Source organism: Manis pentadactyla, chromosome 4, assembly GCF_030020395.1.
Source record: "Manis pentadactyla isolate mManPen7 chromosome 4, mManPen7.hap1, whole genome shotgun sequence".
NCBI lineage: Eukaryota > Metazoa > Chordata > Mammalia > Pholidota > Manidae > Manis > Manis pentadactyla.
The window spans coordinates 188,461,290-188,484,788 of record NC_080022.1 but is presented as its reverse complement, the minus strand read 5'-3'; the positions used below and the strand labels follow the sequence as shown (position 1 = coordinate 188,484,788).

Here is a 23,499-nt window from a genome sequence, read left to right as displayed (position 1 = left end):
TCAGAAACGCAAGGACGTGAACCTCCTATCGCCCTTTCTCAGGGAGATTAACAGAGGCTATGTTCTGCTGAAATTCAGCAGGGAGAGAGGGAAGTCACGGCTCCAGGGAATAGTTCAATCCGAGGAGAGGGGAAAAGGACATCCCTGGGCTGGTGAAGGAAGATGCTAGAACTACATTCCTCCCGTTTGGGGAGATTCCTTCTGAAAGATCACCCTGATCACCTTGCAAGGAAATTCAAACAGTTGGTAAATTAAAAATAAATGCACTGAAAACATAGCATGGGAACAAGACAAGAATTTCAATTCTAGAGAAAACAAAGTTCGTGCAAGAAACACAAAATCATCGTGGTCTATTTGGTGGCTGGGTTGAGAACAGTGTATTTACACAGCTGTGATCACTTAAACCCTGATTAGTGAGCTAATGAAAATCATAATGTAATCAGGAGGAAAGGGAGACTGAACAGGTGATGTGTGCCGGGCAGAGCTCGGAAAAACACAGATCTGCGTCCTCCTCTTCCGTGTGGAGAATACTCAGAACTGAAAAGCTGGGCAGATGTTTACACACATCATCTAGAGCTACGGCAGAAAATGCCAGAGAGCAGTGCATGACTTTGTTAAAAATGAACACATTACTAAAGCCTCCCCTCCAAGATGCAGCACCATGATTACGATAGGTTTTACTGTGTCCTCCTCGGCCATTCTCCCCTAAAGACACCCCTTGATTTTATTTCAATTCCTAAGAATACCACCTTTTATCAGGTGCTTCACCTTCCCACACATCTTCAGGAGGCTGTCAACGCATCTTTTCTCTCTCATTAGGAATATTAGTTCATTCCTTCTCCAATCCAGCACCTTCTTCATATCATGTTTTTTCTCCTGGAGTGAAATACTTTCTCTCTCTGGGGGGATAAAAAATGTAACCCAGTCAAACAAACATATCCTTTTCCATGGCAACCCACTTCTTGCACCTCCCTTTAAATCCGTTCCACATTCAAGGCCGCAGAGCGATAAAGCCGCACACACAGCCACGTTCTCAAGCGGCCCACGTGCTCAGCAATGTGGAATGAAAACAGAGCAGGTATTCTTGTCAGCGTTGTATAATTTTCCCATTATTTTCCTGAGGATGCAAAGCCAACCTCTGCAACTTACTGGCCAGAAAGCCACTCATCACACAGACGACAAACATCACCCCCACAACACACACAGGCAAACAGACCTCATCCTTGGAACCCCTCACTGACTGTTAAGTCCACATCCTGGCCTGACACTCACGCAATTGCCAGATGTCAAGAAAGTGATTCATGTGCTTCAGGATCAGCTCCAGCTGTCCGACTAAAATCGTTCCACTCAACAGGTCCCCGGTGACTTTTGCAAGCACATTGTCCACAACCGCCATCAGCTTCTTGCCGTTCTCCGTAATGTTCGCTAAGACCGTCTTGTTGGTTCCTGATCAGGTTAAGAACAGAGGTAAAACCATGGGCACCCCACTTCCGGGCCCCCCCCGTCCCTGTTACGCAGGAGGGTTCCCAGCAAGCCGCCGTTCTGCAAGGCACTCTGAGTTCCTACGCGCGCTTCCCGAACCACTAGGTTCCGCCTCTGCCTTGTCCAAACCTGTTGCCCGCTGACTTCCTCCTTCACGAAGGTGATTTCTCCAACGGCCAAACCAGCCAGGAGAACATTTCTCAGGTTTCTAAACTCCGTGCCCCCTCAGTACCTGAGACCCCTCAACCTTCACCGACCTCCTTCAGATGCCTCCTCGCTGAGGATCCCTCCCCTGGATGCCCTCACACCCAGCAAGGGCCCTTGAACGGCCCGTGGGGCCCGTTTCATTATGGAAACAGGGAAGCATCAATGGACGACCTGATCCTCCCTGCAGCTCTGCTATCTTGCAAAATTCTGAATGTGAATTTGAGCATCAATTTAGAGGGTAGAATTTTTAAATCTACTTAGTTGAACCACCAGAGATTTATCTCCCCATAATATTAGGGCTGCACAGTATTAGACCAAATTTATCTGCACCATTAAAAACAAACACAGCAACTTTATTCATAATTGCAAAATCTTGGACGCATCCAAGGTATCCTTCAGTAGGTGAATGGATAAACAGGCTATGGTCCAGCCACACGATGCAATGTTACTCAGGGACAGGAAGAAATAAGCGATTAAAAGGGGCCTCGAATGCATTTGCTCAAAGAGGCCAGTCTGAAGAGGCCACATGCTATATGCTTCCAACTGTATAACGTTCTGGAAAAGACAACTGCAGGGGAGGGGGCAAGGAGGGGTGAATGGATGGAGCACAGGGCATTTTAGGGCACTGAAACGACTCTGTATGACACTACACTGGTGGACACGTCATTACATACTTGTTAAAGCCCGTAGGCTGAACAACACCAAGAGTGAGCCCTAATGCAAACTCCAGACGTCAGTTATCACTGACATACCAGGCCTGGATAGACGGGGGTAACAGATGCACCACGTCAAAGCAAGACAGTATTAACAGGGGAAACTGTGTCAGGGGCGGGAGGTGTGAATACGGGAACTCTGTACTTTCTGCTCAGTTTTCCTGTGAAACTACAAGTACTCTAAAAATAAGTTCTATTAATACGAAAATACAAATATGACCTTTCAAGTGAGGAGCTTTTAATAACATACATAAAAGTCCCACATCAGTGATGTGATTCTCTCTCCCACAGCCACACGTGGGAACTCAGCTGCTCCTTGGCTGCCCGGTGATTTGACGGAACTGAGAATCGGAATAATCCAACCTGGGATTTTCAGGTCCACATCCAGGGCCTTCTATGTCTAACAACATACAGGTCAACCTAAATACGATGCTTTCAGGGCGGCACCTGTGTCTCCCCAACTTTGATCACAAAGAGCTTGGGGACATAGGGGGTGCAGTTAGAAGAATCGGACAGTGCTTAGGTCTTGTTCGGGCCGACACTGGATCGGACACTTCCATCCATCTCAGAGTGAGAGAGTGTGTGTTAGAGCCAGACACACCTGGGTTTCAATTTTAGTTCTTAATCCTTATCTCCCAGACCTTTAAGTCACACTACCTTCTCCAATTTAGTTTCCTCTTCTGAAAAATGGGGATCTTAAGGAGGATGTTTGGGACCATTTCAAGGACTCTATGTGCAATAGTGGCAGGTGCACAGCAAGTACTCAAAGGATGACGATTTTCAGTATTGGTTCTTATTTACATTGCAAGGTACCCTGGACCCTCCTGGGTCCCTCCATCCAATCTGCTTCCTTTGTCAAACATCAGCCTTTCCTGAGTATCACGTCAAATAGCCCGCCCTCGCCAGGGGGCAGGAGGACACCGAGTGGACAGAGCAGATTTTCCCCACACACACCCATAAACATACCAAACAATTTCAAGACATGCTTGGTGTCTGGCCAAAAAAGCAGGTGTTTTAGGACCTCATCCAGGGTGACCACAACTTCCCCATTGATTCTCGGCCAGGACTTCGTGATCACAGCAGACACAAGGGTCCCCAGTTTCCACAAGTCACAGGAGGAGATTCTCTCAAGGATACTGGTATTAGACTAGAAGTAAGGAGAGAAGTTTAGGATGTATTTTTTATTGGTTTGCTTTTGAATAAAGGAAGTAAACTACTTGCCCAGTAGCATTTTGGAACTCTTCTGGGACTCAAAAAAAGCAAAAGAGTAAAATCTTTACCTTTTCTTAAGGCATTTCCATCTCCCTGTGTTCGGTCTTCTTACGTGACACGATGTGGGACACATGCACACAAATACACACAGAACACAACCCACAAGTCACAGCCCCTTTCCTTCTGACTCGCTGCCAGTTTTTACCTTTTCCTAGACTTTCATATCATGAAAAACACCAGGTACATCATGAACAAGCCATGAATACATGTGGTACTTTGGGTTCCTACACTGTAATTCTTTTAAAGGCTGCAAATCCACTGTAATTCTCCTTCTGATGCTCCACCAAAAAAACAAAGTGTTTTCCTTCTTTACACTCAAAGTTCTCAGAAAAAGTTTTAGTAATTAGTAAAAAAACAGAGTGAAGGTAGTTTAGTACAGATGCTTTCTGATATTTGAAGGGAAGGAAGAAACTTGTCCAGCACCACAGAAAAAGGATGATGCACCGCAATCAAGTGGGACTCATCCCAGGATGAAAGGTTGGTTTAACATAAAAAAAATTAAAAATCAGGTAATGCAATACATTGTATCAATAGGAAAAAAGCACAGGACTGCCTCAATAGATGCAGAGAAAGCACGGCACAAAATCCAATATGAACACACTCCACAAACCAGGAATAGAAGGGACTTCCCTAACCTGAGGCATCTGTAAAAACCCACAGCCAACATCAGACTCAGTGATTCAAGACTGAACCTTTCCTGGTAACATCAGGAACAAGACGAGGACATCCACTCGCCCCATTTCTACTCAACGGTGCAGTGGAGGGTGTTGCCTGAGTAATCAGGCAAGAAAAAGAAATAAAGGGTGTCCAGATTGGATAGCAAGAAGTAAAACTATTTCTATTTGCATATGACATGATCTTATATATAAAAAAACCCTAAAGATCTCTCTCTCTCTCTCTCTCTCTCTCTCTCTCACACACACACACACATACATGGAGTAAGGCTACTCCTAAGCGGCTGTGAGACAGAATCTCTTTCCACGTTTCAAGGGAAAAAAAAAAAGCCCAATATGAACTGTTAAAATCTTTTCAGCTCCCTACATTTTTCTTCCAACACTGCTTTGTCGACCTTTGGAGTCCTTTCCTGCACACCTGCAAAGCAAGTGGTCAGACAAAACAAATCCACTCTCACTGATGATAATGGGGTATTTAGGTGCAACCTGCCAGGCTGCTTCATTCAAGGTTGTGTGAGAGTGGCTGTGACAACGTGGGCTGGCAGGAAGCTGAGCGGCATTTCTAGGAGTGGGTCAAGGGAACTGGATTTCAGAACCGTTCCTCTAGGCTAGGAGGGGGACCCCTGTGTCGGTGCAGGGTCTCCAAACCAGCAGGTGCCAACAGCCTTTAACTGATGAATCCAAGAGCGTTCCCCAAGGCAGGGGCATTCACCTGGCAGGCGGAGCTCACAGCTTCGATGACACACTTCTGAAAGCATTTTGACACCCTGTCTTCTGGGCCTACGGAGACCCACTGGGTGCTGCAGAAGACAGAGATCTGGGCGAGAGGTGTCCCCTGCAGGATGGAGACGAGGGTTGAGAGCTTTGGGGCACCACGTGCCTACTCTGCAGAATGAAAGCACCCTTGTACTTTCACCTGCCATTATTTTAACTTCACATCCATGCTGAGCAAGTACTTCACCCCCTACATTGGCCCCAAAAGGCTACAATTCAGACCACCTCTCTTCCCACTTCACAGAAAAGGCCTCTCTGCACAGCAGCTCACGGAAACATGTAATCTTGAAAAATAAGTGACTTTTTCCTCGCTTCCACTTTCTTAAAAACATCCATTTAACAGTTACATATACAATTCTCATGCCATGTTTAAAAAGAACCCTCATTTTCCTAGAGTAACAGGACTTGCTTAAAAATGAGGAGCCCTTTTGCATTTTCCCCACCCGTCACTGGGTTTAATGAGGTGCCTGTCACCAAGAAGCCAACCAGAGTTCCTGAATAAGGAGGGTTTGCCCGGGCTGTGCCTGGGATTCTGCTGGCGGCAAGGCCCTGTCCCCTTATTCTTCTCAGAGCCTCACTGCAGGTATCCAGCTATATCCCAGAACATCCAACTATTAAGGTTGGCTCAGAATGCAGCTCAGGTTTACCCCATGCCCCGGCATAGCAGCGCTGTCCATTCAAGCGCTCCGTTCACATACATCTATGGGTTGTTACAGGTGCTTCGGTTTATCCCACGCCTGAACAGAACCCCACCCGCCGGTACCTGTTTGATTCTCCCCTCCATGTCCCCCAGCAAGGACTCCCTCCAGCGCTCCAGGGGGAAGGGCATCTCCACCAGCCGCCTCCAGACCTGCAACATGCATGCGTCAGTACCACAGCCTAATCCTACACAAAAGGCGGCTGTGGTAAGACCCAGAGCCCTGGGCACTGAGGACCCCTGCGTCCTGATGCTTGTCACTGGCAAGCCCTGTCAGTGCCGATCAGGGCAACGCCTTCAGCCCCAGGAAATGCAGGGCCCTGGCTGCATCAGGCGACCATTAGGTCCTTCCATTGTGCAACTGGTTTTTATTCTGAAAAGATTTCCCTGTTTGTTTGTTTTTTCCAAAAAATGTCAAATGTACAGACAACTTGCAAGAATGGCAAACACCACATACCTCCCACCAGATCCCCCAGGTGTGACTATCAAAAACATTTATCTCCCCATCACGTTCTCGAGTCTCCCTATAAAGACCCACATTCTTCCCCCGAACCACTGGGAGGCGCAATGCAGGTGTCACGTCACTTGGCCTGCCAGGGACCTGGGCAGGTGTCGCTACCACCATGGCCACACCCCCAGAGCACAGGCGCCATGCCCAGCACAGCTCACGAGGGGCCCTGTGCACAGTCCACTGTCTTACACCGACCCCCCTCCTGACTTGTCTCCAAATGCTCCCACGACTCAGAGTCATATGAAGTGTTTTTGGTGGGAACACTATTCAGTGGCACTACACTGAAAATGTACTTTGTGTAGGCCAGGCACCTTCCCCCCATCTGCCTCACATGTCGGAGATGCTGCTGGCCCTCAGACAAGAGGGCATGGGGTCCTCGCCACACCAGGGCTGGCCACTCCGCCACATCGCCCCATTGCCCAGGGGCTCGTCCCTCCTCTGTATTAGGAGGGAATCTGCATTGGGGGGGGGGGACTCTGTTATCTGCTCTGACACCTTCTAGCTCCTGACTGCGGCATCGGTGGCTGGCTCTCACGAGCCCACTGTCACCACCGTGCTACAGAACGAGGACTTTCTACCGCAACGGTTTCTTCTACACATTAGTACTCAGTTTTCTTCTACAAAAGAAAAAAAGGCTTGCCTCCCTCCCCCTTTTTGTTCTGTAAACATGTTTAAAATATCAGTGAACTGAATCCACCCCTGGTACAACTCTTCTGGATATTCAAATTGCCTGGCTTGGCCAGCCAAAGCCCCTTCAGGCTTGCTTCTTTCACCTTCCTTTAAAAACGTGGAATAATTTTACATCTATAGAAATAGTGTGAAGACAACACAGCGCTCTCCCACATATGGAGCTTAGACCCTGTCACACAGCCGCAGCGCCTAGCTGTCAAGGCTAAGAAGTCAGGGCTGACAGATCACCACCAACCACACTGCAGGCCTACCTGGATCTCACGAGCGTCCCTTTGCCTCCCAGGGTCTAACCTAGGACACGGTACTGCAGCGAGTCCTGTGCCCCGGGGACATGCCGCCATCCGTCCTGGGGCACTTGCTCCCTTCTGGCTCCACCCTTCCTTCCCAGCCCTGGACTTGCTGTTGATTCCGGAAGCACAGGCTTCCTTCGGTGGGGATGGTCCTCAGAAGCCATGGCTGGGCTCTGTGTGCTGGAGGGAAAGGGAGGCTACTTCCAGGCACTTGGTGTGGAGAGAGCTGAAGGTCACTGCTGCTTTCCGGATCCCAAATGCAGAGGACCACTGGCTTCTTCCAATCCCTGGGGTGTTCCTGCTTCCCTGGTCCACATTTCCCTCCTACACAGCCAGAAGGAGCCCTGGCTTCCAACTGCACTCATTTGCCTGGCCTTACAGTGCACGCACAATACTCCAGAATTGCTACATCCATTCCACCATCAGACAAGGTTCTAAATAAAGCTCAAGATTCACGTGCATTTTGTTCCTCTGAGCATGAGCGCTCAGGTTCCGTGCTCCAGGCATTCGGGTTAACGACCCCTTCCCTTCTGTGGGCAGGTTAAGTCTGAGAGATCCCGAGTCTCAGCTGTCTCTGCTCATGCACAGCTCCATCTGCATGACTTTGTGATTATCCTGTTCACATATCCCTGTCAGGCAACAGCTTATTGAAATCTGGCTAAATGAGGTCAGAGGGCTGTTGGCTGGGTTGCTTTCCTCTTTCTAGAATCGTGTCCCGGCAGCTGGCTCAAAGTCCTCACAAACAGAGGGAGGGGCACCCACTTTGCTCTGAGGCTGGATGGAAGGCCGGGGGAGATTGTGTCCCTGGGCTGGGCTGCCTGAGCACCGCTGGGGCCACCCCATTGGGGAAGCCACCACCATCCAGGGTGGGATCCCCTGGCTGCGGCCCTGCTCAGCATCCCCTCTGCCTAGGTGGAGCTTACCTCGATCTCATCATGATAAACGAATGAGACAGGACGCTCATATGTGTTCTGGAACATGCCCCTCCTAAAGATCCTCTTGAGCCAAGTCCTAGTAGTGGTGAGGGTATCTTGGAAGACTGCTTTTACTGAATTCTTCTTTCCCATTTCATTTCCCTGCCCTTCGGGAGAGGCCTGCTCCAGGGAGAGAGGGAGAGGGCGGGAGAGAGAGAGACACTGATTATCAGTCGGGGAGCTGCGGGCTGCCTCACCGGTCTGCAGAGCCAACGGCTTCGGCCCTGCAGCCGCACATGCGTGCACCAGCACTGGCACCGGCATAGCCTACAGCACTTCAATTTCCTCTGAGTGTTTGGAACACGGATGACTTGGGAGAAATGGGGAGAGAAGCAAGGTCATTAATGTGACATTCAGCCACCCTGTCCAGGGGCATCAGACCAGACCGCCTTGTCGATGGGCGGATCTCCATGGCCCAACTGGAGGCAACACCGTCACACCTCCTCCAGGGGATGGGAAAGGCCCCCCAGCAGCACTGCCGGCGGCCCGGAGGACCCAGGCGAGGGGGCCGTGCAAGCCCTGCACCCCCGACACCAGCGGGCCTTTGTGGCCTCAGGGAGCCCAGCCCCTGCTCTCCTTGCTGTCTTTGGGTGCGGCTTCTCCTTTATTCTCCCCAAAATCCCTTTCCCCAGCATCAGGCTCTTGTGATGCCTGCCTCCCTTCCTTCCTCCGTCCTCACCAGAAGCACATTTACCAGCCCCCACACCTGCGTGTGTGTGTGTGTGTGTGTGTGTGTGCGCGCGCGCGCACGCAAGCGTTCTCTGCAACACACACTGTAAGTGTCAGGACCCACAATGACTGGACCTGGTGCCACTCCCTCCCTCTGGAGGCTCCGAGAACCACCATGTGCCCCAAGGCTGGGAGATGTGGTGGCAAAGCAGACGCCATTCCTGCTGGAGCAGGAGACCAGCGGTGCACAGACATACAGACGGACAAGCCTGTGGTGGAAACTGTGGCGCGTGCCAGTGGGAAAACTGCAAGGCATTTTCGAGGCACACAGAGGAGGCTGTGCCCAGCGAGGGTGGCAGGGAGCTCTGCCCTGAAGGATGAGGAAGCGCTAGCCATGTGGGAGGGGTTGGGAAGGGCACAGAACCTTCCAGAACAATCCAGAAGCTCTGGCCCGGTGTGCACGCCCTCTGTGATCCAGCCTTCCCTAGAACTCGGCTTCCTCCAGCTACGCCGCCCTTACTCCAAGGCCCCCCACACGGGCTCCCCCTCCCTGACTCTGAGGCGCGGGAACACCGGCGCTCTCTGAAGGCCCTGCCCTTTGCTCCCGGGGCATCTTACTGGCAATCCAGCTTAGCACTGAGCCCTGAGATACAACTGTGCCTGCTGGGTGGCGCCCCTCCTACAAGTCCTGGTGCCAGGACCCTCCTCTTTTCCATCTAGTGTCTGTCCCCTGTGCCCACACTGGGCCAGGCAGGGATGCATAAGTGAACAACCCAAGCCCCGAAATCTAAGCCAGAGCCCTCACCTCTGCTCCTCGTCTCCTCCCATGTGGCCGCCTGTCAATCCCATCAGCCTTTACACCAGCATCCTACCAAAGCTCTCCGGAACCTCCTCATGCTTCTCCTGTGTCTCACCTCAGTTTCACAAAGCTTTGTTTTTCTGGCGTGGGCAGTGTTCTGACCACATTGTGGATTACACTAATATGAGGTCCCAAACAATCTTAAGACAGTGATTTCTGCCAGGAAATACACCCTAAACAACTAACGAATTTCTTAACAGTTTATTTGGACGTTGGCACCTGCTTATGATGGTTTAAATGACACCCACTTCAGGAGGAAGCCACCATTTTACCAATATTTATTTTAAAATGTGTCCATGGTATTCTAAAGGAGACCAACTGAACGAAATAAAGTTGAAACATATACTCTACTTAAAATTATTTTACATCCCTAACGTCACAGTTCCTACTTGTAATACGGCTAACAAATACCTGGCTGGTCCCAACAGAAAACCTTACACTGCCTATAACTGAAGCTCATAAGCTCGGGTGGGTGAACAGCGCACAGCAAACACGGGCGAAGTGCTGATACACAGAATGACGCGGAGGAATCTCGGAGACGTGATGACACATGATGAAAGCCAGATGCAAAACACAGAAAGTTCGAAGACAGGCGAAGCTAATCTACATGGCAGAAATCAGAAGGGTGGCTACCCTGGAAGGTGTGCCGGGTTAGGGGACAGAGTGCGGGGCTTCCTAGAGCTTGGTGCGGAGGGTGGCGTGAGGGCACGCAGCTGCTCGGAAGGCACTGGCACGTCCCTTAACGTGTGCACTCTGCTACTGGACTGAATTAGAGCGAACAGGAAGAGCATTTCAGGGGGCCTTGCCTGACACCCCGACCACCCGCTCTGCTCCTCTTCCCGTCCTCTGTGATTCTCTGCTGACATTTTAACTCCTTCCCTGCCTCCCTTCTCTTCCTGCCTCCCTCCAACGGAAGCCCCAGGAGGGCAAGGGCGCAGCCTCTGGTTCACCAAAATATCCTCGATGCCCAGAACAGAATCCAGCATCAAGCGGATACGCCACAAGTATCTGATGACAGAATCAGCCACTCTGGGCCACTCCAGCCATCTCAGAATTAGCCCATCTCCTTTTGGAATTGAGGCTACTTGAAACCCCATACCTATCCTGGGTATGACATTATTATATGTGTGTGTTCCACTTACCACTAGAGGTTTAAGTTTAATAATTCTGCAAACCATCTCAGCAGATAAGGCAGGCATCTCATAATACTTCTGCTCTTTTGTGATTTTGCAGGTAGATTCGTGAAGTTTCAGACACACAGTCAGGTAGGACTGTAGGACTGTCAAGGGCTCCTCAAGAATCCTACCCCGCAAAGAGTTAAAGAGAAATCACCAAAGGAACTTAGCAGAAATGAGAAAAGTTTCCATTAGCCATAACGCGTTCCTTCCCTTTAAAATACCTACAACTAAGGCATGTATTTCATCCCATTTAGGTTAACATCTGGAAAATTTCAGTCTTGAACTTGTGACTAAGATAAAAAGGAAGCAAAGTCCTTCCAGTTTGCCTCCATGGTCTGAACTGTTTTGGGTTTTTTTTTTAACAAAAACAAGTTAAAAACTCTTTTCAAGTGTGTTCCCCATTTGAAAAAAAAAAAAAAGCTAGGGATGTATATTACTAAAGATTTACACGAATCTGAAAAAATTTCAGGTAGACACAGGGAGGGTGGGAGAAAGAGAAAGAAATGCTAGAACATGCTGCTTCTCCGAGCTCTGTGCGGCCAGGGCTCACATCTGTTACTGACTGGCTAGGAGGCTCTGAAGGTACAAGAGCAGCCCCGGGGGTGCCCCCGTCACACCCAGCCACAGGTGAGCTCCCTGGCCTCACAGGCGCCTGACAGTAACGGGTACCTGGCACCCACTCCATCCTGAGCAGCCTAGGAATTCAGGTAAGGCGACGCTGGAAGTGACCCCAGACTCTGCAAAAGCACGTCATCCCCATGGGCCTATTTCGTTGTCCTGTACTCTGTATACTGTCCCTGATTCAGGGTGTCAGAGGCCACACAAATTTGCAGGAGCAAATGAATTCAGATAGTTCTGTAAAGCCACCTTTCATTTTTATTTTCAGCTGACCTGACTTGGAAAAAGCATGCAGACTAAAGCTTAAAGGAGTGTGGGATGTAAGCATGAATATGCGGTATGATGGCAAAGTAAATGGAAAAAAATGCACAGAAAAAGGCCTGATGGAAAGAAACAAAATCCTAGCAGCTAATATCTATTATTTTCCCTTAAAAAAACAGGATGATTACATTAATGACTTAAAAAAAGAAGCAGGACATACACGGATGACCTTCTGACCCGGAGAGCCAATGTGGGAGGCTGTTCATCAGCGGAGGGGCACCGTGGGCAAGGGACAGATGACGCTTTGCTTTCTACTCACCTGTCCTGATGAGCATCCAGCAGTTTCAACAGCATCTTTAACACATTCTCAATAGCCTAGGAGTAAAGGAAAGAAAAACAGGAAAGACTGAGTCGTGATGCCACCTTCTTGGCAAAAACAAAACTGAAAAACATCCAACAGAAATAAGGTAAAATAATGAATTCTTTTCTGTCTGTGAGCAAGGTTTCGTAAGTGCTCATGTGCCCATCTTCTGTCTGTTACCAATACACATCAGGATTCAGAATGTGACCACTTCTCCCCCTCCACCAATGGGAAAGGAGAGGTGACAGCTAGGAAGTGGGGCGACCCCCACGGCGACGCGGATCCTGTCTTGTACTGTCACAAATAACACATGGCTACAGTTTACCGACCTCAAGTTACTGAAACAGTAAAGCAGCCCCGAGGGCTGCCCCCACCCACTGCCAGTTCTCTTCTTTCTAAGGGCTTCATCCTGTCAAATTTTCAGAGAAAAACAATCACGGGCTCTGCATATTTAGTTTCTGATCCACTTTTGCTAAGGACTCAAGGCTATTTGAGTGACGGACCTCCGCATTTCTGTAGGACACTTCCTCAAGGCCTTGAAACCGGTAGCAGGTGCCCAGCAGACAGTCCAGGACGCAGGCAGGGCGGCAGCTCAGGTAGTCGCTGAACTGCTTCACGTAGGGCACCAGGCTCCTCAGCGGGAGCACGCTGAGCCAGGACCGGAACAGGTACTTGTCCACATGCAGCAGGTGCCTCTTTCTTTCCATAAGCTGAAGCAACTGCCGCCTGCACACAGGAAAACGAACGGGGCGAAGGCTGGCAGTGAGATCAGTAACTCGGACCGAGTAAAGTAAAATAGGGTTAGGAGGGGCCTAGAAAGTTCAGACTTTAAAAATAATTTAAACACTAAGCAGTGAATCAAATGGAAAATAAACGGTAAAGATTCACCAAAATGGAGAGGCCTTGAGGACCTACTGCTGAGGGCGATCAGCCCGGCACAGGACAAATACTTTAGGATTCCACTTCTGCGAAACACCCAGGGCGCTCAGACTCACAGCGGAGGGCAGAAGGGTGGTCGCCAGGATCAGGGAGACAGAGCCTGTGGGAAGGGGAGGCTGGAGACGGACGGCAGGGTGGGCGCGCAGCTCGCGGGTGGGCCTAATGCCCTGCACTGCTCACTGCATATGGTCTGTGGCAAATCCTATGTGCATTTTACCACAATAAAAGAATTCACTAAGAATTGTGCATGTTTCCCAGCTTTGATGAGATATAATTGACAGATGACATTGTGTAAGTTTAAGGTTACCACGTATTGGTTTGATACACTCATACACAAAATGCAGCATTAGCTAACACCTGCATCCCATCACGTAACTACTGTTTCTTTTTCGTGGTGAGCACATTTCAGACTTACTCTTAGCAACTTTCAAGTATATAATATAGGATCATTAGCTACAGCCACCACGCTGTACATTAGATTCCAGAGTTTAGTCATCTGATAGCCAATGTTCATAGTCTCTGATCATCTCTTTTACCCCCACCCCCAGATCCTGGCGACCACCGCTCTGCTGTTTCTGAGTTCAGCTTTCTTACATTCCACATGTGAGATCAGACAGTATGTGTCTTCTCCATCAGACTAATTCCACTTAGCGTAATACCCTCAAGGTCCATCCCCGTTGCCACAAACAGTGGATTTCCTTCTTTGTCAAGGCTAAAAAATATTCCATTTTTATGTAAACCACATCTTTTACTAATGGCCACTTAGGTTGTTTCCGTGTCTTTGTTACTGGGAACAATGCTCCGAGGAGCATGGGGTGCAGCTCTCTCTACCAGAGTGATGGCCCTTTGGGACACACCCACAGTGGGATTGCTGGATCATACGGCAGTCCTGGTTTAACTTTTTAATACCTTTTAACTTTTTCAAAACCTCCATACTGTTTTCCATGGTGGTTGTGATAATTTATGAATTAAGCATTTTGATGAGTGAGTGAGTGCCCCGGATCAGCCAGGCTAAGTGAGCCCCATGGAAGTCTTTGAATTATCCTGAGTCTGTAACATTATACTGGAGACCCCAAAAGCTGACAATTGGAAAATCAGTAAAGCGGGGTGCCACAGCAGGGGTAGAAGATACAAGAAACATATGGACAGAGGGTTCATGACACGCAAAAGGCCTCTTCTGTCTGAAAGACAGGATCTTGGGGACCACAGCTAGTGATGTCATTCTCGACAGACACCAGCTAAATTTCTACACAGTTTGCACATCACTGAAGGACATTTAAAATACATATAATCATGTAAGAAAATCTTAGTTTGGATTTAGCTTCAAAATGTTCCAATAACAGTGAAGAAGCAATAACATAATTTAGCTCACTGTTCTGCTCCCCAGAAACCTACAGGCTAGATCCCATTGGATTGGGAGGGGGGTGCAGAAGAGACCTGGAACTGTTTCTCTAACAGAAGATTAAATGAGGAAAGTCGTGCTGGGAGATGAGCGGTGGCACTCACCTTTCTGTATTTAATTCACATCTGTTTTTTATTTAATTTTCGTATTGATTTAACATTTCTCTTTTATGAATGGCACTTTCTGTGTCTTCCTCCCAAGAAAGCTTTTGTACTGGGCACTCCACCCCCTCGAGGTTTGCAGGTACAAGGTGCAGAGCCCAGGCCTGGGCAGTTATATGCTCAGGAATTTATCTTGAGGAAATAATCGGACAGGGAAATAACAAGGATGCTCATAAAAGCATGCTTACACAGTGAATGTGCAGAGACAATTCACATGCCCAGTAACTGGCTAAATAAAAATAAATTATAATGACTAAGCAGTCATTACAGTAATGACATAAGTGTGTATTTACTGACAAGAAATTGTTCACAAAATACTATAAAGTGACAAAAAGCAGGTTGGAGAACAATAACCTATTGTTTGTTTTGGAAGCACACGAAGTACCCACAGGTCCACGTTTGGACAAAACCCTGGAAATTCGTGTGGCCAGGTAGCCACAGCGATGCTCTCTGGGATTTCAGGGCAACAACATTTGTGTTCTTTATACTCCTTGTATGCCTGAAATGTTTTTTTTTTTTTTGAAATGTTTAAAGAAGCAATCTTAGAAGATGTGACCCATCCTGTCTGTCACTAGAGGCAGGTATGAGTGCTCCACGGAAGCCCAGGAAGCATGGCTCCTATTCCGAGATTGATGTACAGGAGTGCAGCCATGAAACGTACCCATCTGGTATTTTCTCCCGGTACTCTGAGAACGGGATTCCTTCGAGGGCTGCCCAGGTGTCCTCAGGCTGCAGCACCAAGTCCTTCCTCTGGGGGGCCAGCTCCATGCAGTGGTGCAGCAAAGGCAGGACGGGCACCCAGCACTCCTTCATCCTGTCCACGCACATCCGGCACAGGTCCACCAGGTACCTTCGCCAGCTGGAGGGAAACAGGCCCCGCAGTGAGCCCACAGCAGCCCCTCACACCCGCTGGCTGGGTGGCCGAGCACAGCGGGACCACGCCAGGGAGAAATGTGGTGGCATGGGAGGCGGGGCTGCCTCGGCACCCCTGCAAAGCGCCCCTCAGCAGCCCCTTGCTGTAGCCCCACTGCAAACGCCTGACAGCTGAGGAAATGGAGGTTGAGGGGGTTAGTAAGCCCCCCAAATGTACACACACAAGGGTGAGCCAGGGGATACCCCACAGCTCCTCAAAATCAGGATATTCAGCAGAATATGTAACAGCATTAAAAATAATGCATGTGCTAGGAAAATGGCCGGAGGAAATGGCAGTGAGTGGTAAAATTACGGGTGGCTGTTATTTCTTGCATGTTTCATCCATTCTATGCCAGGCACTTACTTTTATAATCAGATAAAAATTATTAAGAGCTATAAAGTCTCTTAACATACACACACACAAAATACCTTTGACCTGTTTCAAGGATGTGGCTCAGTTCAGCGTGAAAGGCATCTGGTGACTCGGCATTCGAGCAGAGGAGGCCACACAGCCGGGCCAGCTCGTGTTCGGATAAGGGGTAGTTGAGCTTTTCTGCTAAGAAAAGGACGATGAGGCCCATTCTCAATGCACTTCTCACTGGGCAGTCCTCAGGCAGACGGTCGCTATGTCTGTCCAGAAATGGGGCCATTTGCTTCTTCAAATACTCCCACAGGTTTCTCTTCACCTGAGCCCAGAAAAGAAGGAAGACACCAGACCCTTAGAGCTGAGGCCGTCAGAAGCGGTGAGAGCTGCCCCTTCACCTCCACGTCGGCTGGGCGGGGAACGAGGCCCCTGAGGGCGGGGGCAGCTCCACAGAGGGGCGCCCCACCACCCCGTCCCCTCACGGAGCCCGAGATCCCCCACGCCCCAGGCCCAGCCGATCTGGGCCTTTGGGAGCTGCCGTCAATGGTGCAGTCGGGAACCCCAGCCTGGACGAGGGGCCCTAGGGAGGTCCCAGGGCTATGAAGGCTTCAGCTGTCACCTCAGAAGTGACCCTCAGTCTGTTTCAAGACTGCCAGGGCCACGCTACCACAGGGTGCACGTGTAAGGAGGGTCCACAGTCCAGGTGAGGAAGCGAGGCCGGTGGGGGGTGAGGAGGTGGGGGTGGGAGTATGGGTGGGGCCAGGCAACGAGGTAGGGGTAGGGCCAGGTGAGGGTCGGGGGTAAAGGGGGCTCAGACGAGGAGGTGGGAACGGAACTAGGAGGGAGAAAATGGGGAGGGCAGGAGGTTCCCAAAGGGTCTACCTGCCCCCATTTGCACTCCAGCCACTGAGCCTGGCCTCTAGAGGAGGGGGTGCCGACTGCCAGGAAGGAAGCAGGAAGAGGCAGGTGCCGGTGGCCCCCAGGAGCCTGGTACCTCCTCTTCCTTGTACTGCAGAGAGCTCCACGGCCGCGCACGGCCTTCGTAGATCATGGGCACGCGCACCACAGCGTAGAACTGCTCGAACTGCGCGAAGAAGCTCTTCAGATTGACGAGGCTCCAGGTCTGCAGCACGCTGAAGATGCCGTCCAGCATGACGGCGGCCGCCATCTTCTTCCCCCGCACCACGTCTCTCTTGGTGCCATCCGTGAAATAGTCCACAAATCTCTGAAATTTCCCAGGAGGCCTCATACAAATGATGTCATCATACTGGTGCCAGTCTGAGGGTGGAAGAAAGAGCCGTCCATATGTAAGATCATCAAAACCCCTGAGCCCCGGGTGCTCTGGCCCGGAGGCTGCCCCCGACCGGCCGAACCACAGGAGGAAGGAACCAAGTACGGGAAGAGAGGAAGGAAAACCCAGAGTTGTGGCGGCCGGAAGGCGGCCGGAGCTCACTGCGCGCAGGTACCTATCGGCAGGGGAGCAGCGCCGGCCTGGGGCGAGACCCAGGGTCACCTGATGCAGCCGGCCTCAAAATACTTGGAACGTGTCTTTGTCCAACTAGACGGCTCGGCACACTTGGCACACGAGTTCCTCCGGGAGTGACCGCATGGGGGTTACATGCTTCACCTGGAAGCTGCATCACTCACTCGCACTTGGGCACCATGTGGTGAATCGGCCGGTGGCAGGCTGGCCTCCTCGTGGCAGGGCCGTGATGGCCACTCCACGCAGGGCAGTGCTGGCCGCAGCACAGCCCCACCCCCACCAGCAACAAGAACAGCTGGAGTCATCGTGTGCATCTCAGCCCGGGCACCACCCCTGCGCCCCCACCGAGCGGCTCCTGCTCCCTGCATCCCTCCCGCAGACGGGCTGACACCAGGGACAGCGGTGTCTCTCCGCTCTGCAGAAACACCAGCCAGACCAGGTGAGGGGAGGGCTGCTGGCCTGGGACAGGCGGGCGCCGCGGGGTGCAGGGAGTGCCAGCCAGCTCCTGGGCAGGGGCCATCTCCACCCCAGGAGGGCAGGGCAGGGTCTTGGTCTTTCAGAATTTACGAGAACGGAAATGAAAGGTTTAATTTCCAACCCGCTAGAGAAAAGAGAAAGAAAATCCAAAAGTCAGGAAAAGTTCAGAAAACAGCAAGGAAACAAGGGAAAAGGAAGGATAAGGTGGTACACGTCTTTCGCTGACTCATGATTAAGGCTCGGGGGGGTTACAGCCACCCGTTAAAGATGATCAGAGGGAATAACAAAAACAAACAGTAGTGCAGAGACATGGAGACACGGCTGTGAGACAGACCCGCAGAAAACAGCAGTGGGCGGGCGAGCGGGTGCGCAGGCTGCAGAGCAGCAGGCACGGTGGTCACTGGCTACCAGCTTCAGGCAAAGCACCACACGGGCAGCCAGCAGGCAGACGGATGGACAGTCACCGAGCCCGGTCTCCCTGTCACAGCGCTGGAGCCGGGACCCCTTCCCACCAGCCCTGCCACTGAGGTCACGTTCTGCCACGAGAGGCGATGGCAGGAGGCGGAGGGGGGCACCCATCTCTCTCCTCACCTGTTTATTGGGAATAATGAAACCTATGCTTCCTTACTTAATGTAGATAAGCCACTACCACACTAAATGTAGCAAAACACAGAATGCCTCTGAACCCACAATGTCCCAGCGCCTGCCAGACACTTGTCCCCAATCTCCCACCTGGGCCCCAGCAGTGGCCCTGGCACTTGGCAAGCCAGTGAAGGCCTTCCCATCATTTCCTGGAACGGCTCCCTCCTGCTTAAACTCCTGAGCCAGCCCAGCCCAAGCGGGCTCCGTCTCCCAAGTCCCAAAAGTCACCCTAGTGACAGGGCGGCTCAAGACAAGACACCCAAGCCGAGAAGTGCCAAGTCGAAGGGGCTGGTCTCAGGGACAGGCCAGAACCCATCTCTCAGAAGTCAACAGGTCAATCTTTTTTAAAAGGGGATTTTCATATTAAATTGACTTTATCTAATAGACGCATGCAGAACTTCTGGGTCCCCCCAAAATACATCATCCATTCTATCCGAGCACACGTGGATATTTAGGCCAAGAAAGATCTGGGCAAACCCCCCAAAGAAGACTCCATACAGACCGTATACTGAACACACATGCTGCAGGCAGTGATGGGAAATGGAGAAAAAAGACAAAATTAGATACAGACAAGAAAGAGGAAAAGAAAGAAAGTATCAAATACACACGGCAGGCGGGCCCCTGCTGTCTCCTCTTGGAAGTCCCCCTCACGGTCACCATTTGGAGACACACACACCCTGGGTCCCAGCAGCCCAGCCCTGTCTCGGCCTGGAACCTGCTCCCAGGCTCACCACTGCCCCTCCACCCAGCCCCTCACTTCCCAGTGTCTCCATTTTCTCTCCTCTCCCTTTATTAAAAATCCTCTTCTAAGTGAGCAGCTACATTAAACTGATCGAAATAATGCTTCCAAACTCGGGTGTATGAGCTGAAGGGTGGGGCAGGGCCATGCCAAGCAAGGAGGAAACCTTCGGTGTCCAGGCGCATCCACCCCGGAGACCTGGCACCTGCCGTTCCGAGCGTGACCCGGAGCCCACCGGCGGCTCACCTCCTGAGCACAGCAGGGAAGACCTCACAAGCAGACAGCGGTTGACGGGTTCACTCTCGTTGTGCTGATACTCGTAGATGAACTCATACTCAACGGTGTCCTTGTTGCGCATGATGATGTATTTGTACGGGATGGGTTTGTCCAAGTGCTGCTTGGCAATGATGGTGCTGCCTTCAACGAGGGACCCGTTCTCACATAAATTTCTGTGAATAAACAGGATTCCACACAGTTATCCAAAAATCCTCTTGGAAGTTTTAGTTCTTCCAAATACCATGTGGAATGCAGACCCAAAGCTATAAACTGATGCTAACCAAGAGGATGCTTCTGGAAGGAGACATGGTTTCCAGACAGAACCAACAGAAAACAGGCCATGGCGACATATAACAAAAAAGTGCATTATAGGGAATAACTGTTTGAAATCTCTACTTTCTAAGAGTCTAAAGAGGTCATCAACTTGATCAACATTTTTATTCCAATGTTTCAGAGCCCAGGCTCCCCACTGGCAATCTCGGACATACTCACTTGGTGCAGTACATCTCACAGACATTGAGGTCCCACTCGGGCTTCCCAAATTCTTCACCTCCCCTGACAAACACTTGGTGGGAGCTGGGGTTGAACTCGAAATGTTTGGAAATGATTGCGTGGAAAAACACTGTGATTCCTTCCTCGGGATTCAGGGGGCTGGAGGAAAGCCACAGAGGAGACACCAATGAGACCTAGCTCTGCCTACCCATCCATGGACACATGCACACACGCAGACACGCACAGGGCCCCTGCTCCTCCACTGGGCATGAACACACGCCCCAGCAAAGTACAGAAGCACCAGGCTCCCCACAGACTGTGCGTCCTCATCTCTCCCTCCACAGGTGAGGAAGATGGGCGTAGCGTGGGGGACAATCTCTGCCCAGCTCTGGCGGGCTTGGGGCGGTGGCAGGAGGGGGCTGGTTAGCCTGCTGGGACACGACAGCCTCTGTCCTGAGTCCTGTAAGGCCCGTGCTGCCCTCGGCACCCCAGGGACTGGAGCATTTCAACCGAGCAAGGAATTGGGACAGCTGACTTTCCCGCAAAGAGCAAGAACAGCGGCCTGGGTATGTCCCCTGGGGCCTGTGTGGCCCTCTTCCTGCCCCTGGCCTGGGGGTGCGGTGGGGCAGGCTGGCTCCCTCCTACCTCTCAACTTTCCATGCACTGGCTCTCTGGCTTCTTTGATCCTTCCCGTCTTTGTCTTTCACGGAGGTGGCTGTTTGGGTTCTCTTACTCCCTCCTGTCTTCTTTGCATCCTCCTGGTTCGCTTTCTCATCCGCACCTGCTTCCTCCCTCCTCATGGCTGTCCTGGCTGCTTCAGTTTCCTGGAATAAGCAACCAGACCCCAGCCTTGAAGACCAGCCTCCAGTCTGCTCCCCGGGCTGGTGCTTCTCTCAGAAGCCAGAGTGGCCACATCCCTTCCCTGCACAGAACCTTCCAGTGCCCTCGGGTCCACTCACCCAAGGGCCCCTCTCTCCAGCCCCGCGGACAGCCCCAGCCCCTCTTCTCCTCCTCACTCCTGGGACACTGGCTTCCCTGCAGCTCCCTGAAATCGGCCTCAGGGCCTTTGCAAGAGCCATGTTTGCCCAGGACACATCCTGAGATCCACATGGCTTGCCAACCACCCCCGCCAGAGAGGCCTCGCCTGACCACGCTCCTCACCCTCCTCCTCTGCCCAGCCCCTCTCACACCCGCCTTTGCTGTCCGTCTTCTCCCCTCTAGACTGTGAGCTCACGAAGGCAGGAGTCACGGCTGCACCCCAGCCCCTAACACGGTCACTGAATCAGGAGTTGAGGAAGGGACGGGGCCAAAGCAGCCGGCGGAGGGACAGATGGAAGGGACAGGCAGCTTCCCAGATAACGAGACGCTCTACCTTGAGGTGCTCTTGGGAAGCAGGGACACTTGTTGGTGAAGGCTTTGTTTTCTGAGTCTTGGTTTTAACTTCTTTTCCAGCCTTGTTCACCAGATCAGTCAGCTTGACTGTAGCATCAGTTGCCTGGAAGAAATAAAGACCCCAAGACATCAGAGGCAAGAGGACTCGATGGACAGGAATACTGGGACCCAGTGGCCTAAGGCCAGCATCTGTCACCAACCCAGACAGGTCAGCAGATCAGGGTGGGGGGCAGCCCTTGCACAGCCCCCCGCCCAGGAAGCACGTCCCAGTGGACATCCTTCCCAGACAGGGAGACAGGGAGAGCACAGCAGGCCAGCCCTGCTCGCACGCCCCCAAGCACTCACCCTGGAGGCGGGGGCCCTGGCTGGGCCCTCTTTCCCGGGCTCAGAGCCCTCCCCCTTTGACTCAGGCAGCAGGAGCTCCCAGGCAGTGTCTTCCTTCCCAGGACGGCCTTTACCGGCAGAAGAGTTTGGGCCAGCCTCCTTCTGGGGGAGGCCTCTGCCCTTGACCGGTTGGGGGGTGCCACGGTCCCTCCCTTCCGGGAGGACGCCTCCCAGAGTCGGCTCCTGGGGTGCCGGGCGGCCCAGCGGCGTCGTGACCACGCGTGGGGCCACCCTGGCCAGACCCTCCTGCTGAGCTTGGCTCTGGGGTGGAGCTGCACTCTGGGACCCGGGGTTTGTAAGCGATTTCAGACTCCTGGGGCTGGAGGGGGGCAAGGACAGGGAATCCAGCTCTCCGGAAGTGGAAGTGTCCTGATTGTTTTTCTTCCTCTTTTTCTTCTTTTTGCTCTAAACAGAAAAGAGACACCACTTTTACTTCTGACATTTACCATATTCTCACCCATGTTTTCTTCCAATCTCCTTTCAATTTCTGAAGTACCTCAAGCTGAGCCCGAGCAAACCCCCATACATCTATTAAGTGTGCCTTTTTCTTATCTTGGAAAGAATGACATCAAGACAGACAACAAACGGGTGGCGGGCAGGCTTGTGGGACAAGTGGCCGAGCCGTGCACCATGTTCTGCCAGACCAAAGCTGGGCGTTCAGAGCTCCTCCTGAGGCACCATCTCTGCAAGGATGGTTTCTGAATGTTAGAAAGCATGTATGGGACCCCTGCACTGCACTCACATGAATTATGTACATAGAAACAAAAACAGGAAAGGATGAGGCTGAAACTCGGGCAGAAGTCCGAATGGCCGCTCCCTGCACAGGGGCAGGTGCACTGGGCCGGGCTGATCTTTGCTCAAAGGCAGGAGTTCCTGACTTGGGGATCAGAAACAGCTGTGAGGGGCAGGTGTGGCAGGACCCTCTGAGAACCTCATGGGGCTCGAGCCCTACCTCACTTTGGGACACAGCTCTCGGGGGGAGTACTGAGCAGTTCACCTGGTACCAGTGGCCTGTAAATCCCTGGCCCCAATGTGGGTCCAGACTCACCACCCACCCCCACCATGCCTGGGTTCAGACGCCTGGGAGAGGGACACGGGAGGGTGCGGGGTTTGTGTGCACATGGGGTGGCCTGGCCTCACTCTGGGTCAGTGCCTGGGTTCCCTCCAAGAATTCTGAGCAAAACTGCCGCAAGGACTGAGCTCCAGCACCGCTGGGGGGCTATTGCCCTGCCTGACAATCAACATCCACTAATACGGTGGTAGAAAGAAAGAGGCTTAAGAAAAATCAGTTACAGTGCTAAGCTTTCCACCTTCCAGACTACAGAGCTTCTAAAGATCTGCTAACAAGCAGGTGGTGACTCCACACACGTAGGGGGGACCCGAGATCCTGCATCTCCAAGGGGCTTCTGCTGGTCCAGGCTGGCGCTGTGAACAGCAGGACCAGTGCATCCCCAAGGCCGCCCCTGGGAGCCACGCGTGTGCCCCACGCAGTCTGGTCTGGCCGGTCTGGGCCAGGGCACCTGCACCTCCATCGCTCTCCTGAGGGTTCTAACGTCAGCCCCTGAGGACCACAGTCCGACCAGCAGAAGGCCGCGTACAAGCACCA

At 51.8% G+C, this 23,499-nt stretch overlaps 1 protein-coding gene across 1 annotated transcript in view; it reads right to left on the bottom strand.

The window, feature by feature from the left end:
- The window catches only part of RNF213 (ring finger protein 213), a 99,930-nt gene that overhangs the window by 57,863 nt on the left and 18,568 nt on the right, over positions 1-23,499 (bottom strand). Inside the window, exons 4-20 of the mRNA XM_057501779.1 lie at positions 21,855-22,298; positions 21,490-21,612; positions 20,763-20,941; positions 20,118-20,276; positions 19,596-19,798; positions 17,003-17,286; positions 16,074-16,330; positions 15,394-15,591; positions 12,734-12,956; positions 12,189-12,244; positions 10,955-11,114; positions 8,234-8,404; positions 5,886-5,972; positions 5,061-5,183; positions 3,369-3,549; positions 1,273-1,446; positions 750-899 (exon numbers count right to left, since the gene is read on the bottom strand). Coding sequence (XP_057357762.1) covers positions 750-899; positions 1,273-1,446; positions 3,369-3,549; positions 5,061-5,183; positions 5,886-5,972; positions 8,234-8,404; positions 10,955-11,114; positions 12,189-12,244; positions 12,734-12,956; positions 15,394-15,591; positions 16,074-16,330; positions 17,003-17,286; positions 19,596-19,798; positions 20,118-20,276; positions 20,763-20,941; positions 21,490-21,612; positions 21,855-22,298 — 3,172 coding nt within the window. The remainder of the gene's footprint in view (positions 1-749; positions 900-1,272; positions 1,447-3,368; positions 3,550-5,060; positions 5,184-5,885; positions 5,973-8,233; positions 8,405-10,954; positions 11,115-12,188; positions 12,245-12,733; positions 12,957-15,393; positions 15,592-16,073; positions 16,331-17,002; positions 17,287-19,595; positions 19,799-20,117; positions 20,277-20,762; positions 20,942-21,489; positions 21,613-21,854; positions 22,299-23,499) is intronic.